We start from the raw sequence: 16,203 nt of genomic DNA, 5'->3' as shown, positions 1-16,203 counted from the left end.
CATATACCTATGTGCATAGGATTTTTATATTGTCATCCGTGGTGTGTAGGAATTTGTATTGCTATACAACCTGGTCAGTGCTTAATATCTTTGGATTTTTGTGTGTGTTTGTGTTGGGCTAATTTCTGTGCCAGTTCTCTTGTTTCCCTCATGTGGGTTTTGGTATTGAACTTGGGGTGAACTTAAGTCCACATGATGGGTGCTTTTTACCAACTGAGCCATATTGTTGGCTGGCCCTTTTTTTTTTTTTTTTTTAATAACAGCCATGGAATGAGGTAATTTTTTTTATTTGTGTATTCTAAAATATTACTAATGTTAAATATTTTCATTATACTAGTTGGCCATATGAATGTTTTCTTTTGACAAATGTTTATTTAGTTCTAGTACTTATATTTATCAAGTTGATTTGTTTTTAATTGCATTTATCACATGTAGCTTGTAAATATTTTGTTTCATTCTGTTGACTGTCTCTACAGTCTAATGAGTTTTTTCTAATGAGTTTTTTGATTTGATATAGTTCTGTGTACCTGATTTGCCTTTGTGTTTGTGCTTTTGTTTCTTCCAAAAAACTCTCTTGTTCCTAATACTTCGAAGCATTTCTCATGTTTTCTTCTAGTAGGTTTATAGTTCCAGCTCATACATAGAGATCTTTAATCCATACTGAATTAATTTTTATAAGTGGTTAGAGATACATCTCTTTCATTCTTTTACTTAGATGCTAATAGTTGTCATTTGTAAGAATCAAATATAAATTCCATAAATTACCTTGATGAAATGATATTTCATGGTTTTGTGCATTGTTTAAAAATATTTTTATTCTTATGTATGTGAGTATTCATATGTGCGTGTGTGTAACACATGTTTGCAGTGTTCTTGGAACTGGGGCTATCAATGGCTGTGAGCTGCTCTGTGTGTGCCGGAAAGTGGTGTGTGTGTCGGGGTGGGTAGGTGTTTTGAGGCAGGATTTCTCTGTATAGCTTTGGCAGTCTTGGATTCACTTTAAAGAAAGACCAGGGTGGCCTCGAACTCACAGAGATCCACCTGACTCTGCCTTCCTAAAGTGCTGGGATTTCAAGCATGTACCACCATGCCTGGCCAACAAGTGCTCTTAACCACTGAGCCATCTCTATAACCTTGCTCTTATATTTTTTTTATTTACCTATTTTGAGACAGGGTCTTAAAATACATATATAGCTAGACCTGGCTGGTTTGAAATTCATAAATCAGGATGTCCTAAAAAACTTAAAAGATCTGCCTTGCAATTATGGGATTAAGGGAGAGTGCCACCTGTTTTTTTGGGGTTATGTTTTGTTTTGTACGATTTGAAATGAAAATGAATAAAATAAATTCTGAAAGAGATCTTTCAACTCTGAACCCAAAGTGCTTCGTTAGAGTCAGTGATACAACTAATTACTTATTTAGAAACATGCAAAAGATTCACTAAATAGAAATTAGTCTGCCATCTACCAGCAGCTCTGTAGTTTGATTTTAAAGAATAGTTTTAACAGTGTTGAATGTTGATATTAATATAATGGTGTCTTGACAATAATACAGTTTGTAAAGATCAGTGCTAATTATATTTTGCTTACATTCATGGCTGCTTTGGATTTAAAACCATTATAAAATGTTGGTTTTTACTAAGATGTTATATTGAATATTTCTCTTTCCAATTTTCAAGGATACTACCCACCACCTCCAACGGTACCAGCTGGTGTGACTCCCTGTGTTCCTCGATTTGTGAGGTCCAGTAATGTTCCAGAGTCCTCCCTCCCACCTGCCTCCATGCCATATGCTGATCATTACAGTACATTTTCCCCTCGAGATCGAATGAATTCTTCTCCTTACCAACCTCCTCCTCCGCAGCAGTATGGACCAGTTCCCCCAGTACCCTCTGGAATGTATGCTCCTGTGTATGACAGCAGGCGTATCTGGCGCCCAGCTATGTACCAACGAGATGACATTATTAGAAGCAATTCTTTACCTCCAATGGATGTTATGCACTCGTCTGTCTATCAGACATCTTTACGGGAAAGATATAACTCATTAGATGGATATTATTCAGTGGCTTGTCAGCCACCAAATGAGCCAAGGACAACTGTGCCTTTACCAAGGGTAAGTGATGTTGAAAATAGAAATGTTGCTATCATGTGTTAGTTGAGATCTTTGTGTCTTGAGTCAAACCAGACAGCTTCTTATTAACTGTGTGATTTGGAGAAGTTACTTGACCTTTGTATGGCTCATATTTTTGTTGTTCTTTTTGTTTTTTGTTCTTTTCTTTCATCTATTTGAGTGAAATAAAAGTAGTGCCTACTTTTAAGACTGTTTGATGAGATTAAGAAAACAAAAAACAAAACCCACAAAAGCTCTGGGAACTAGATTTGGTACACATAGCAATGTTCAAACATTGTTATGTTCAATTAGGAACTGATGCAAAAGTTTAAAAACAAGCCTGAAGATACAAGGATAAGCAAGGCCTCTTTTCAGTAGCTTCACATGTATACAGACTTCTAAACTAGAAAAGTGAGTGCTCACATTTTATTTGATATCAGCTGAGTGTAGGTTTTGATTTTTTTTTTTTAAACCTACTTTATTGGGGGTTCTTAAACACCTCTATCTCCCTTCAATCCCCTGACCCTAGGTAGGAGAAAGATGGTTAATAGGGACAGGGGATATACACCTCTTTAGACTTAGTTCCTTGGGATGATTCCACTCAGGATTCCAGCAGTTCTGCCAAACAGCAGCAGCAGAACCAAGCAGCAGCAGCCTCCTCAAAGCATTCTCTGGACTGTTTTTCTCTAGGAGCATTTGGACAGCATTCTCTGTCTCTGTCTCTCTCTCCTATTTATACCCTATCAGAGTCTGAATAAGGATGTTTTCCAACTGGCAGAAACTGTGCTCCCCCCTCACACACACACACACACACTAGGAGGCAGTTTTCAGCTGACAAGTATCATGCGCCCTCTCACTAGGCTGTTACCAGCTGTGGATAAACTAAAGACATTCCTACATCCCACATTTGGGATTACAACAAAAATATATTTACATAACTGAGTTTTTAAAGAAACCAAAACTTTCACTTTAGCTGAGTATGTTAACCTTTTTCTTTGAGTATATGGAGAAAACACTAGATGCTAAGGCAGTGTCTCTGCTCTTTCTCTCTCTCTCTCTCTCTCTCTCTCTCTCTCTCTCTGTTTATATGTGTGTGTGTGTGTACAAGATTAAACTTTTTACATTATTCTCATAGAATAATAATGTTAAATTTATTTGTCACCGTACAGGTGAACAAGATATCTTTCTTTTATCCCTTTTAGGAACCTTGTGGTCATTTGAAGACTAGTTGTGAGGAACAGTTAAGAAGAAAGCCAGATCAGTGGGCACAGTACCATACCCAGAAAGCACCTGTCTCTTCAACTCTTCCTGTGGCAGCACAGTCACCAACACCACCTTCTCCTCTGTTCAGTGTAGACTTCCGAACCGATGTAAGAAAGGTTCTAACCACTTATTGATCATGAGTGGTCAAACAGCTGACTTTCACTAATGCTAACTATTTTGGATAGTTTGTAATGGTTTTGTATGGAGTTGAATTTAGTTCAGTAAACAGTTCGTGTGTAAACTATGGCTAGGTGTTAGGAGAGTCTCAAGACAAGAATCCTTTACAGGATTACTAAAGCTTTGCAGCAGTAGACTTAAAACTTTATATTTTCATTGTTATGTTTCTTGGCTGTTTGGTTTTGGGCTAGGTCTAAACCCAGAGCCTTTCACATCCTCTACCACTGAGCTTCACCCTAACATCCAGTTGGTGCATACTTCAAAATAAGATACCTACCATATATCTAGCAGCTACTTTTTTAAAATGGTATTTTTATTTTATTCTCACAGAAACTGTAGAGGGCAAGTATTGTCCCTATTTTATAGGTTAATACCCAAGGCGGTTGTAATTTGCCCAGGATTTTTCAGCTTATAAATACCTGGAATTTGAATCCTAATAATTTTTTTCTGTTTCTCAAAAAGTGTAGAAATGCCTGCAGCATTATTTCTGCTATTAATATTCTTGTTAATTATTGTTTGTTAATACAAAACAAGTCTATGACAAGATGATTTCTGTTCTTCCTCTTTTATTGTATGTTTTGTGTGTGTATATATTTTATTCTCTAAATACAATATATTTATGGGGGAAAAATGATTTTTGTTTTTGGGTTGGTTTTGTTTTGTTTTTGAGACAGGGTTTTTCGGTGTAGCCCTGGCTGTCCTGGAACTCTCTTTGTAGACCAGGCTGGTCTAGAACTCATAGAGATCCACCTTTGCCTCCCAAGTGCCGGGATTAAAGGTGTATGCCACGGTGACCTGTCTGGAGAAAAATATTTTAACACACATACTCTCTCTGATTTATTCCTGGCCCTTAGTGTTTCTGGTACAAAAAACAAAACAGTTTTTAAAATCTTTCTTATTATGAAAAGCGTCAGACATACAAAATTTAAAGACTCATAATAAGTTGCATATAATTATATCACTTCCCTAATTATCAGCTTGGTCAAATTTGTTTCCTTTGTACTTTTTGCCACTGGATTGTTTTGGCATAGTTTTAGCTATACATACATACACATTTATTTTTAATTTAATTTGATGGGTTTTGTTTTGTTCTGTTTGGTTTTCTGTTTGTTTTTATGATTTACTTTTACTTTTATATCAATGTGTATCTTTGTGTTTACGTGAGTATATACCATGTATACATGTGCCCACAAGAGGCCAGAAGAGGGTATTGGATTCCCTGGAACTGGAGTTAGAGGAGGTTGTCAGCTGTGCAATGTGCATGCTAGAACCAAGCTCAAGTACTCTAGAATAACAGCATGCACACTCAACTGCTGAGCCATTTCTACATCCCCTAATCTTGTTTGTTTAGACAGTGTTTTGCTAAGTAGTTCAGGATAATCTCAGATTTATAGTAATGTAAGATGTGCAGATGTAAGCTAGAACACCCATATTAGATACATATTTCTGTTCATGAGTATGTTATAAAACATTGCATTTTTAACCTATTCATATTCACCTTACTAAACTGAGACTGCCTCAAAAGAATGAGTGAGACATACCATTTTGTGTGACAATGATTGAGAGATACCATTTTTATAGGGTGATATATTTTTATTATTTTATAGAATATACTTTAAGAAATAAGGTCTGCCATTGACAAATAGCATTACTGAGGACAAAATATTTGATTTTTTTGTTCCTTGGTTTTCCTATCTCTATAATAAATAAACTAAATTTAATGGTCCTTAAAACTTTAGTGTCTTGGTAATATTACTAATTACCTTGTATTTCCTTTCATATCTGTTTTTTTTTCTTTCTTCAGAGCTGCCTTTGAATTCCATTTGTTATTTAATACTGTATGATTTATTAATTATATTTCTTTATATGCTACATTTTTTTCTTGAGATTTACAGACTGCTTTAAGACATGAATTGTGCTGTCTTAAGTTAATTTTTCCTCATTCTTTTTAAAACATGACATACTATGATGATGTGTCATTGTTAATTGATTTTTATAGTATTGGTCAGGAATTTTATAAGAGCACTTACAGGACAGTAAGGCAGCTTAGGAAGTAGGGGTGCTTGCTGCAGAGCCTGATACCTTTAGCTTGATTCCTGGGACCCACGTGGTAGAGGAAGAGAAGCAGCTCCCACAGGTTATCTTGTGGCTTCTACCCACACATCACACACATGTGTGCATACACACTAAATAACTAAAATGAAATTTAAGCATTTAAAAAAAATTAAAGATCACTTACAAGGGAAAAGTGAAAGAAGGTGTAGAATAAATAACTGATAAGAAAAAGGGGGAAAGTATGCTGTTTTCTATAAATGAATTTGCTTAGAGCCAATCTGTTATTTATTTGTTTCATTCTTTTTGCAAGGAGTTTTGCTCCACACAGCCAGGCTGGAGTGGAACTCAGTATATTGCCCAGTTGACCTTGAGCTCCATGCAGTTCTTAGACTACCAAATGATGGTTATTATAGAAGAGAGCCAGCATGCCCAGCTATTACATTACTTATGGGAAAGAGTTTAATTATTAACTATATGATACTTTACTTGTATAATAATTACTCCATGTTAGTTACAAGCTTGTAAAGTTAGGTTTCATACTAATTTTTCCTTCTTTCCTTTTTTAAAACAGTTCTCTGAGAGTGTGAGTGGCACAAAATTTGAGGAAGACCATCTTTCCCATTATTCTCCCTGGTCTTGTGGCACCATAGGCTCTTGTATTAATGCCATTGATTCAGAGCCCAAAGACGTAATTGCTAATTCAAATGCTGTGCTAATGGTATGATTTTGCTTGATTGGGGAAAGGGGGGCTTTGGAGGTATGAAAGATAATGTTGATGTCTTAAATTTTAGAGTGAATGCTTTTAGCCTTTTATATTCTGGTTCTATAACTTACCTATAAGTAGTAGGGAAATTTTTTTTAAACAAAGTAAATATTATGTAACATTTCAGTTATTTATCATAGTTTGGTAGTTTAATATAGTTGTTATATACCATTGAGATCTAAAGTTAGTATGCAATTGACAGAAATGCCTAATTCTAATCATGTGTCCTTTTAGAACATACTTTATGTTAGCTACAGTAATCACCAGCAGCTTTTTCACTAGTATTTTTTGGTTTATTCAGGACCTGGACAGTGGGGATGTGAAGAGAAGAGTGCATTTATTTGAAACTCAGAGAAGGACAAAAGAAGAAGACCCTATTATTCCCTTTAGTGATGGACCCATTATCTCAAAGTGGGGTGCAATTTCCCGATCCTCTCGAACAGGTTACCATACAACAGATCCAGTCCAGGCCACTGCTTCCCAAGGAAGTGCAACTAAGCCCATCAGTGTATCAGGTAATCCATTTTATTAATACCAAAGAATGTTTTTGTCACGTTCTTCTTACTCCTGCCTTACTCCTGTGAGATGGAAGGCGTTCCATTTAATAACTGCAATAACATGAGAATTCCACATACTAAACTGAGAATGCAGTGGCTTAGACAGAACCTTTGGCTAGTGGGGAAAATGTGCAGCCGTTTTCCAAATATATATTTTTATATATGTACTGATTTTTAAAATTTCAACAGGCAAAGGTGCATGCCTGTAATCTTAGCACTTGGGGAGGCAGAGGCAGGCAGATCTCTGTGAGTACAAGGCCAGCCTGGTCTACAAAGTGAGTCCAAGACAGCCATGGCTACACAGAGAAATTCTGTCTCAAAAAACAAAAACAAAAATTTCTTTTGTCTTTTTATTTTTTTAAGATGGGGTTTCATTCTATATCCCAGCTGGCCTCAAACTTGTGGCAGTCTTCCTGCCTCAGCCTCCTTAGTGCTGGGGTTACAGATGTGTACCACCATGTCTGTCTTATTTTCTTTTTCTCTGATTGTTTCTTTGTGTTCCCTACAGATTATGTCCCTTATGTCAATGCTGTCGATTCAAGGTGGAGTTCATATGGCAGTGAAGCCACATCATCAGCACACTATATTGAAAGGTAACTCTGCTCTCATTTCCTTAAGCTGCTTTACTCTCAAACTTACATGCATCTTAAAATACTGAAATCACTATCAGTTGTCTATGGAATAAGCCTTGCTAGTTTGAGCTGTGTTAAAAATATCTGAAGCAAATTTTATATTTGGAATAATAACTAAAACAACATTCATTGTTGATAGTTATAAAACATGTAGTTATTAATGCTTTAATTGATTTATATCTCACTTTAACTTCAGTAAACATAATTTTTTTTTAAAGGGACAGATTCATTGTTACAGATTTATCTGGTCATAGAAAGCATTCCAGTACTGGAGACCTTTTGAGCATTGAGCTTCAGCAGGTAAGCTCTGTTTATTTATCTTTGATTTTTTAAAAGTATAATAAAAATTGAAAGCTAAGCATATGTTTTTCTCTCTCTTCTTGGAGGCCAAGAGTAACTCATTACTTCTTCAGAGGGAGGCTAATGCTCTGGCCATGCAGCAGAAGTGGAATTCCCTGGATGAAGGCCGTCACCTTACTTTAAATCTTCTCAGCAAGGAAATCGAACTGAGAAATGGAGAGGTAAGGAAACTGAACCTCTTGGGTTCATGCTCAGTGTCTTGGCTTTCTGCAGTTGTGTGTTGGAGTTTATGGTTTCTTAATGCTTTGTTCTAATGAATTATTGATTACGTTTTAAAACTTTGAATAGAAATAAATGTATAATCTCGGACTTCTGAACTGATATAGCTAGAAATTTTTAGCTGTTTCATTATGGGTTCCATTTTAATTTAAAAGAGGTTCTGCAGATATAAATTTAATATTTTTCATTACAGAATGATTATACAGAAGACACAGTAGATACGAAGCCTGATAGAGATATTGAGTTAGAGCTTTCAGCACTTGATACTGATGAACCTGATGGACAAAGTGAACAAATTGAAGTAGGTGCCACAATTAGATAATCAGATGGCTTTGTTCTGTTGCAAATTTAAACGCATAAAATACTGTCATATTGAAGAATTAACATTTTATTTTCTCAGGAAATCCTAGACATACAACTTGGTATCGGTTCTCAAAACGATCAGTTGCTGAATGGAACAGCAGTGGAAAATGGTCATGCAGTCCAGCAGCACCAAAAGGACTCAGTAAAGCAGAAGAGACAGAGTTTAGGTGAAGACCATGTGATTCTGTGAGTGTTAGACAGACCTTCATAATCAGGGGCCATAGGGTGTAAATACTTAGCTAGATGTAGTGTTAGATTTGCCTTTTTACTATTAGGGAGAAACCATATATAATAAAGTAATGATTTGGTCAGTCTGTATTTTTGGAAAATTGAACTAGTAAAGCAGTTTATTTTAAAACCAAAACTTAACTATTTGTTGGGATGAAAGTTCTCTTGTCTCTAGCATCAGATTATATATCTTTAGTATGTCCAAACTTGTAGATCACATGATGGAAAATTAAATCCTACATTAACATAACTATAATTTTAACACTTGGGAGGCATGGATAGAATCTGTTCCTTGTTCATTTTAGGCTGTCACAGAGTCCATAGAAAGACCATATCTCAAAAATAAACTCTTAAGGGCCTGGAGAGATGGCTTAGCAGTTAAGATCACTTGTTGCTTTTGCCAAGGACCCAGGTTTAGTTCCCAGCACCCACATGGTGGCTCACAATCATCTGTAACTTTTGTTTCAGGGGATCCTATTCCCTCTTGTGACCTCCAAGGACATTGAACACATGTGATACACATAAAAGAAAACCTAGGCTAAATGTTTCTTGTTTTAAAAATAATGATACGGTTTTCTTGGCTATTATATTGCCATTTTGTATAATTTCTGCCAAAGGTTTGGTCCTGGTCTTAAACTTGATAATTTATATGTCATCAAATCGGTATATGTATCATAAATTTGGAAAATATGACCTTTTTAGTGACTTCTAATACTTGAAAAAGTTATTTAATTTTTATGTTTATGGGTGTTTTACCTGCGTGTATGTCTGTGCACCATGTGCGAGCCTTATGCCCGTGGAGACCAGAGAGCTTTGTGTCTCCTGGGATTGGAGTTACAGACCATTGTGAACTGCTATGTGGTGCTGGGAATTGAATCCAGGTCCTCTGGGAAAGCAGCTAGTGCTCTTACCCACCTAGCCATCTATCCCTCATTTAATACATATCTTCATAAAGAAGATAGGCTTTTTCTGTGGGCTTAGAGTTTGAAATAGCATTTAGAAAACATGTATGGTAACATATATATATATATATATATATTTGCACTTAAAGTTAATTTACTTTCAATATCATTTATTTTCTCGCAGGGAGGAGCAAAAAACAATTCTACCGGTAACATCTTGCTTTAGCCAGCCACTCCCAGTGTCTATTAGCAGTGCAAGCTGCCTCCCTATCACCACATCTGTCAGTGTTGGCAACCTCATTCTGAAAACTCACGTTATGTCTGAAGATAAAAACGACTTTTTAAAACCTATTGCAAATGGGAAGATGGTTAACAGCTGAAAGGAGGCTCATCTTTCAAATTTGTGACCACACCATGGAAGCATTTACACTAGCTTTTTATATATATAATATATATTATATAATGTATATTTTTTTTAAAAAAAAAAAGATATTACTGGGGGCATCCATTTCCTGTGGACTCTTTGATACTTCAAGCCCTCTTGCATTAGCATTATGAAAAAAAAAAAGAAAATTTACTTTACTAGGGTAACGTTCACTTTCCAGAAATTATTGGAATTTGGACAACATTTAACTTAAGCTTCAAGCAGCTTTTTATGAGTTTGTAGCAATCCGGTGCAGTAACTGAGCCATTTCCTATTTTAAATGGCTTCTACAGTAAATTAACAACTCAGTTATTAAACTAGCAGGATCCTACAATGATACATCTAGTGAAAGTAGAGTTAATTAACTAACTTATTTCTATTTTATGTTTCACTGAAAGAAATTTCCATCTCATTCCAGCTGCTTTATTTATCTTTTTCATTGGACTTTGCATGGATTTTTCTTTTTCTTTTTGTGCTTTTTCTTTTTCTTTTTTTTTTCTTTTCTTTTTGAAGAGTGGAGTTAGATGTTCTTACCATAGAGTTTTACAGGGTTATATAATAGCTTTCTTTACTGCATTATATGTAGAAGTGTGGTGCAGTGCTTTTATCTGTAGCATTTAATTTTTTTAATTTTCCATTTTCAAGAATAGTTTCTGCTTTGTTAATATTTATACACAGGCTACTTGTTGAAGTAATTAATTAAAAATATAACCAAGTGCCTAAGTCTTTCAGCTGATGTACTAGATATTAAATTCTCCTAAGTTATGCAGAATCGTTTTTACAATTTTGATAAATTATGCACTAATGTAATGGCAATTTTTTAAAATGCAGATTTAAGCCTGTACATTATTGAATCTGATGACTTGGCAAAAGAATCAGGTGCTTTCAGCTTTCTTGAGAAAACCCTGTATGTAGCGTTTGCACTGACTAACAAGGTGGTATTGCTGGGTCTTTAATTTAAAGTAATTAATTTGGGTGTTCATTACATTATTTTAGTTAGGTGTTGTTTATTGTTACTTCATGTTGGGTTTAATTTTCTTTGTTTTCTGACTGTTAGGTTGATAAGACTTTGAACCATGTAGTAGTAGAACATTGGCTAACATTTACCCATTCTTAAGAACATGAATAATTTTTGCCCTGCCATAATGTGACTGAAATGTTCGCTGGGCGTCTGAAAGTATGCAGTATGCTCAACCAGCCATGCCCCAGATTCTGTGGGTGGTATTTTTTGAAGCTTAAATTTCAGTCAACATTTGAAAACAAAAGCTGGCATTCCTTCCTGGTAGTAATCTTATAGTTTGTCTTTTTGTTCTTTCTCTGTTTCTTTAAGATTAGTTTGACTTTTATTATTTTTTAATTAACTTCTGTGAAGTTGTTTACTCTGAAAATTGTACTGGAATATTTTAAGCCAAGCTGATCTTTCACCAGGTGTACTGTATGTAAGGGCTTCTCCTGCTAGCAAGATGCTTAAACAGGATCATGTTATTGGTCGTCTGAGCTATTTAGTTATTTTACAAAACCACAGCATTGTATCAGAGAAGATTTTGATAAAAGTTTTGTGCACATTTCCAGGGGTGGGAGGGTTGACATTTCCCTGAAATTTCTTGATTGGAATGAGTAAATACTGGTGTTTGATACCTGTCTTAATGAACATGCTCATAAGGTGACTGATACGTTGTAAATAATACCTGAGAAACAAAGGGGTAGTTTTGATATTCTGGTGTCAGTATGGAAGATCTTACACATTTATTTAATACTTAAGTGTATGAAGATGTTTGTTTGTAGCATAACAGCACAGTAGCCTTGACTTAGTTTCCTTTGGTTAGTACTGTACCTTTTTGCCATGGCCAGTGCTCCCCATCCCTACAAAGACATTTTATTTATTTCACTCTGTAGCCTGAAATGAAGAGGAACAAGAGTTTTAAACCATGTTACATTAACTTATTTCTGACATTATAAATTAGCCTAGGATATTACAGGAACATGATTGTTATAATTTATATCAGAACCTTTCTATAAATATGAGCTTATTACATTTGAAATGCTTCCAATGTACTTCTTTTTTCTGTTTGTAATTCCAAAAAGGTTATGTAAAACAGTCTGTCTATTTCATGGATATTTAATAGTGAGATCTTCCATGTTGAAGGTAATGTATTTTTTTTTAAGATTTTAAAATTGCTATTTTGTTACAAAATAGAGACCTATTAACAGTTGAGAGCTCCTTATGTGCCCTCAGGGAAAGAACCCTCCGTGCAACAGAACTACACGAACATCTTCAGCACTTTCTGAGGGTGATTATATACTACATAAATTGATCTTGTGTATTTAACCTTATCTTTTTAATTTTAAAATTGAAATTTTGAACGTGGCTGTGCTCTGCTGGAGGGGTTGGGATGCTTAGGTGTTTGCCTACTTGTTCAGTAAACCACATTTCATCAGTGTATGTGTACACCTGCCCACCTTATTGGTGTGTCTCAAACATTTATAGCTAAACAATGCTTGTCTTGCAGCAGATGATCCCATAAAACAGTAACTTCCTATTCTCAAATGTTTACTCTTTCTCACTAACAACAGAGGAATTGTTTCTGTGTTGACAAGATTCTATATTGCATCTTTTGTGTGGTGACAACCTCCTGTCTGTTTTGGTGAGTTTAATTTGAAATAAGGCTATTGGATCTCTGCCACTTTAGAAGAAAGAACAGTTCATCTGACCTTTCTTCAAAATGGTACCTATTGATATCATAGAGGAAAATAGTACAAACAGACTTGGAATGTGGCTTTTTTTAAATTAGGGGCAAACATTACTTTGACCTTTTATCAAAATGACGTTATGATGAACACATTTGGGATCAGAGGCTACAACACAATAGAAGAGAAAATCTGGAATGTTGGTATCTAAACTGCTTGTGTCGCCTATGGTCTAATGAGAAAAAGGCAGTCGGAAGTCTGAAAAGCGGGAAAATGGTGTGGGTTTCCTTTTTTTTTTTTCCTGCCAGTTTTCTGAGTCCAGTTTCTATTCTGAGTGGCATTCAGATGCTGTGAATTATAACATCATTAGTCTTGTGTGGGCTCATTGCATTTTACGAATTCTAAGAGTTCTGTGTTTATTCCTTCAAGTTGGTACCTACACAAATCAGAGTCTCTTGCCTTTGCTACCATGACTTACTTCAGTGCCATGCACCGAGTCAGTGTATGTGGAGACAGTTGTACATTGTAATTTTTCAAGAAAAGGTAGCTCTTTAGGCCAGTGACACTTATTCTCTGCTTCTTTAGGCCAGTGACACTGATTCTCTGCTTTCATAGCTACTTACTCTTATAGTAAGAGAATTAAATGAAACCTCATGCAAAAACTAAAATTTCCCATTTGTATGGATCCTAATCACTTTGACCCAGATTTCAAATTGAGGCTAAGTTACAAAGCACATTCTGATTTTATGTACAGAAGATTACAGAATGCAGTAATTTATTAGGACTTTTGAGTGGGATCATTTAACCATTTGAAAAATTTGTCTAAAAACTGTCTACCCTATTTCTGAAAATTAGATGTGGTAAAGCCCATGTTGTCTTTTTTAGCCAGGTATAGAACTTGTAACAATCAGATTCAGTGTGTGATCTCAGTTGTGAATCTGAGTATTTCTTCCCTTGCTTCTTTGAGTCGTTTTCTGAGCAGACTGTCACCAATATTGGTAACTAATCATTAAAGAGAAAAGTTGCATTGCAGCTATGTCTTAGTGTCTTAGAACTGTTCTCATGATTTTATAATCAAGAGTACTGATGGGATCACCTACGGTAACCCCTTCTACAGAAGGGCCCTTCTGCAAGCAGAACACAGATGAGCATGCTCAAGGAGCATCCCCTTTTCTACAGATTAAGTTTGCTAGTAACTCCTTTACACTAGCTGTTTCTTTGTATCCCTTTGCTGGCAAGGGAGTACAAGGAGTCAAACCACAGATCAGAACACCCCACATTTGAGTGGAGACTTATTTTTAATTCTAGGGGAATTATGCCCCCAAGTCTGAAACTGGCAATTATTTTTTTTCTCTTACATAAAAATTTAATAAATATCCCCCAAACCAGTGGAAACCAGACACTGGCTGCACTTAGTACTGCCAAAAGCCAAGGTCATTTGCACATATTCCATCAACCTGTCAAGAATTAGGCCTCACTTTATAACCCAAGGCATGGAAGTGCATGCATTCTCTTAGCTGGGCAAACAATTATACTGTAGTTGTGATACAACACATGTGGCTTTTATTTGTACTGCACATACCCACTGTACAGCCACTTGGGAGTATCGTGGTTAGCTTGCAGCAACTGCCGTCTGCATTTATACTGTTTATTGCATATTCTTTTCCCTGGAAGTGAAAGAGAAATGTTTTTTCTTGTTGCATTGATTACATTTTATAAATTTGCTTAGCTGGAAAGTTTGGGAAAAGAGGCCTGTTTGTCAATTGTACAACCGATTGTGAAGCTTAGTGTGAATATTTTTACGTCTGTATTAGACATTTTCTTTGCAAATCTATTGTTCGATTGAAATGTAAATGAAATTAAAGATGGTGTACACCCATCATGTAAAAAGCAGGCACCATCTCTAAGATGGATTTAATGCTCATTTTTAAGGCATATACTCAGCTTCTATTTAAAACTATAAAATAATTCTGTACAATGAAATGGGGAATATATATGGGAATATAAATTCTATTCCATTTATTTCAATTTGAATTTCCAAATTGTAATGTTTCCCTTTGTGCTATAGGAATAGATTAAGGGGGGAGGCTAGGATTTGTAAGGCCTGTATATGGGGGGCAGAGATGGAACAATGAGGGCTGTGATGATAGTGAATAGCAAAGAGTGAATTCTGTGTGTTTTTGCTGTAGCACTGAAGTGAAGAGATATTAGCTTTGGCTGTTCACAAAATAGAGCATCATGATTTTCAGTGTTTGAGAGAAAATTGATGGAAAAAGTTTGCAGTACTTGACATGTATTTGCATGCACAAAATAAAATTATTTGTCCACCTTAAAAGTTGTTTGCTTAGTGTCAATGTTAAGTTTATGATATGTTTTAGTTGTCTTGATTTTCCTGATATATCTTAATAAAGCTGGAAGGACACTCCCTAAGTAGGGACTCAATTGATCACCTTAAAGAGGTTGAAATATTTCTTAGTTGTGTCTGACATTTCATTCACTTTCTAAATGGGAGGTAGTATAAAATAGAAAATATTGAACTTACAGATGGGATAGATAGGACAGATGCATAAATAGGACAAAGTCATAGTTACGAAAGTTGTTTTGTAGGCTTCAGAAGAAACTCTAAAAGATGGCCTAAATCTCAGCACCATTTTTATTGACCCCATGGTACCTTTATGTATTCACCCAGCTGAAAATGTCATAAGTCCCTGTCTGTGCTGGTCTTTAAGACTGTATATAAGCCACTTCCCTAGAGTCTCATAGTGTAGAAATGGAAAAAAATAAAAATAAAAAAAAAACAAAAACAGATTGAATAGCTCAGGGAGCTACACACAAAGGGATGGATTGTAGTTGTGTTGAGCAAAGATGAGGTGCTTCCCTTGAGACAACATCTGGCTAGGCTTTTAAATCCTGCATAACTTTTTAAACTAGTAGCAGATTATCTTCCTGACCTACTTTACCTTTGCACTTATTTTGTATTTTAATTGTTGTATATTTAAGATGTTATATAATTTTCCAAGATCTCATAACCAGAAGGTAATAGAGTTCTGTTTTTCTGTCTCTCAAACAGATAATGGTGATGGTAGTTGGATTCATTTTCACCTAAATGGAAAGTGTGATTAAGAAATGGGGCTTTGTGGCTGCACATACCTTTCTTCCCAGCACTCAGGAGGGCAGAGGCAGGTTGATTGCTCTGAGTTTAAGGCCACCCTGGTCCACAAGGCTAGTCCAGGACAGCTAAGACTACATAGAGAAACCTTGTCTCAAAAAACAAACAAAAAGAAATAGAAATGGGACTTCACCATCTTCACTGAGTACTAATATAAACAGCCAATTCTCAGAGCACTTAATATGCTCCAGATAGTGTTTAAGTGTTATAATGTAGATCATCATTCTCATTATTTTCAGAGAAGAAAAGGGATTCAGATACTTTTGAGAATATGCCCAAATTTACATTTCTGGA

At 35.6% G+C, this 16,203-nt stretch overlaps 1 protein-coding gene across 3 annotated transcripts in view; it reads left to right on the top strand.

Moving 5' to 3' along the window:
* The window catches only part of Rc3h2 (ring finger and CCCH-type domains 2), a 55,529-nt gene extending 40,454 nt beyond the window's left edge, over positions 1–15,075 (top strand). For 2 of the 3 annotated variants that reach the window (XM_021656946.2, XM_021656945.2), the window contains 10 exons: positions 1,679–2,112; positions 3,312–3,479; positions 6,176–6,322; positions 6,669–6,882; positions 7,433–7,517; positions 7,775–7,856; positions 7,943–8,077; positions 8,329–8,436; positions 8,536–8,684; positions 9,813–15,075. In XM_021656946.2, coding sequence (XP_021512621.2) covers positions 1,679–2,112; positions 3,312–3,479; positions 6,176–6,322; positions 6,669–6,882; positions 7,433–7,517; positions 7,775–7,856; positions 7,943–8,077; positions 8,329–8,436; positions 8,536–8,684; positions 9,813–10,008 — 1,718 coding nt within the window. In that variant the 3' untranslated portion in view covers positions 10,009–15,075. The remainder of the gene's footprint in view (positions 1–1,678; positions 2,113–3,311; positions 3,480–6,175; positions 6,323–6,668; positions 6,883–7,432; positions 7,518–7,774; positions 7,857–7,942; positions 8,078–8,328; positions 8,437–8,535; positions 8,685–9,812) is intronic. The other variant, XM_021656947.2, reaches the window with a different exon arrangement.
* The last annotated feature ends 1,128 nt before the right edge of the window (positions 15,076–16,203 follow it).

The sequence above is a fragment of the Meriones unguiculatus genome, chromosome 8 (genome assembly GCF_030254825.1).
Source record: "Meriones unguiculatus strain TT.TT164.6M chromosome 8, Bangor_MerUng_6.1, whole genome shotgun sequence".
NCBI classification, from domain to species: domain Eukaryota; kingdom Metazoa; phylum Chordata; class Mammalia; order Rodentia; family Muridae; genus Meriones; species Meriones unguiculatus.
The sequence above is the reverse complement of the archived record's forward strand: the minus strand, read 5'-3'. Positions and strand labels throughout refer to the sequence as shown.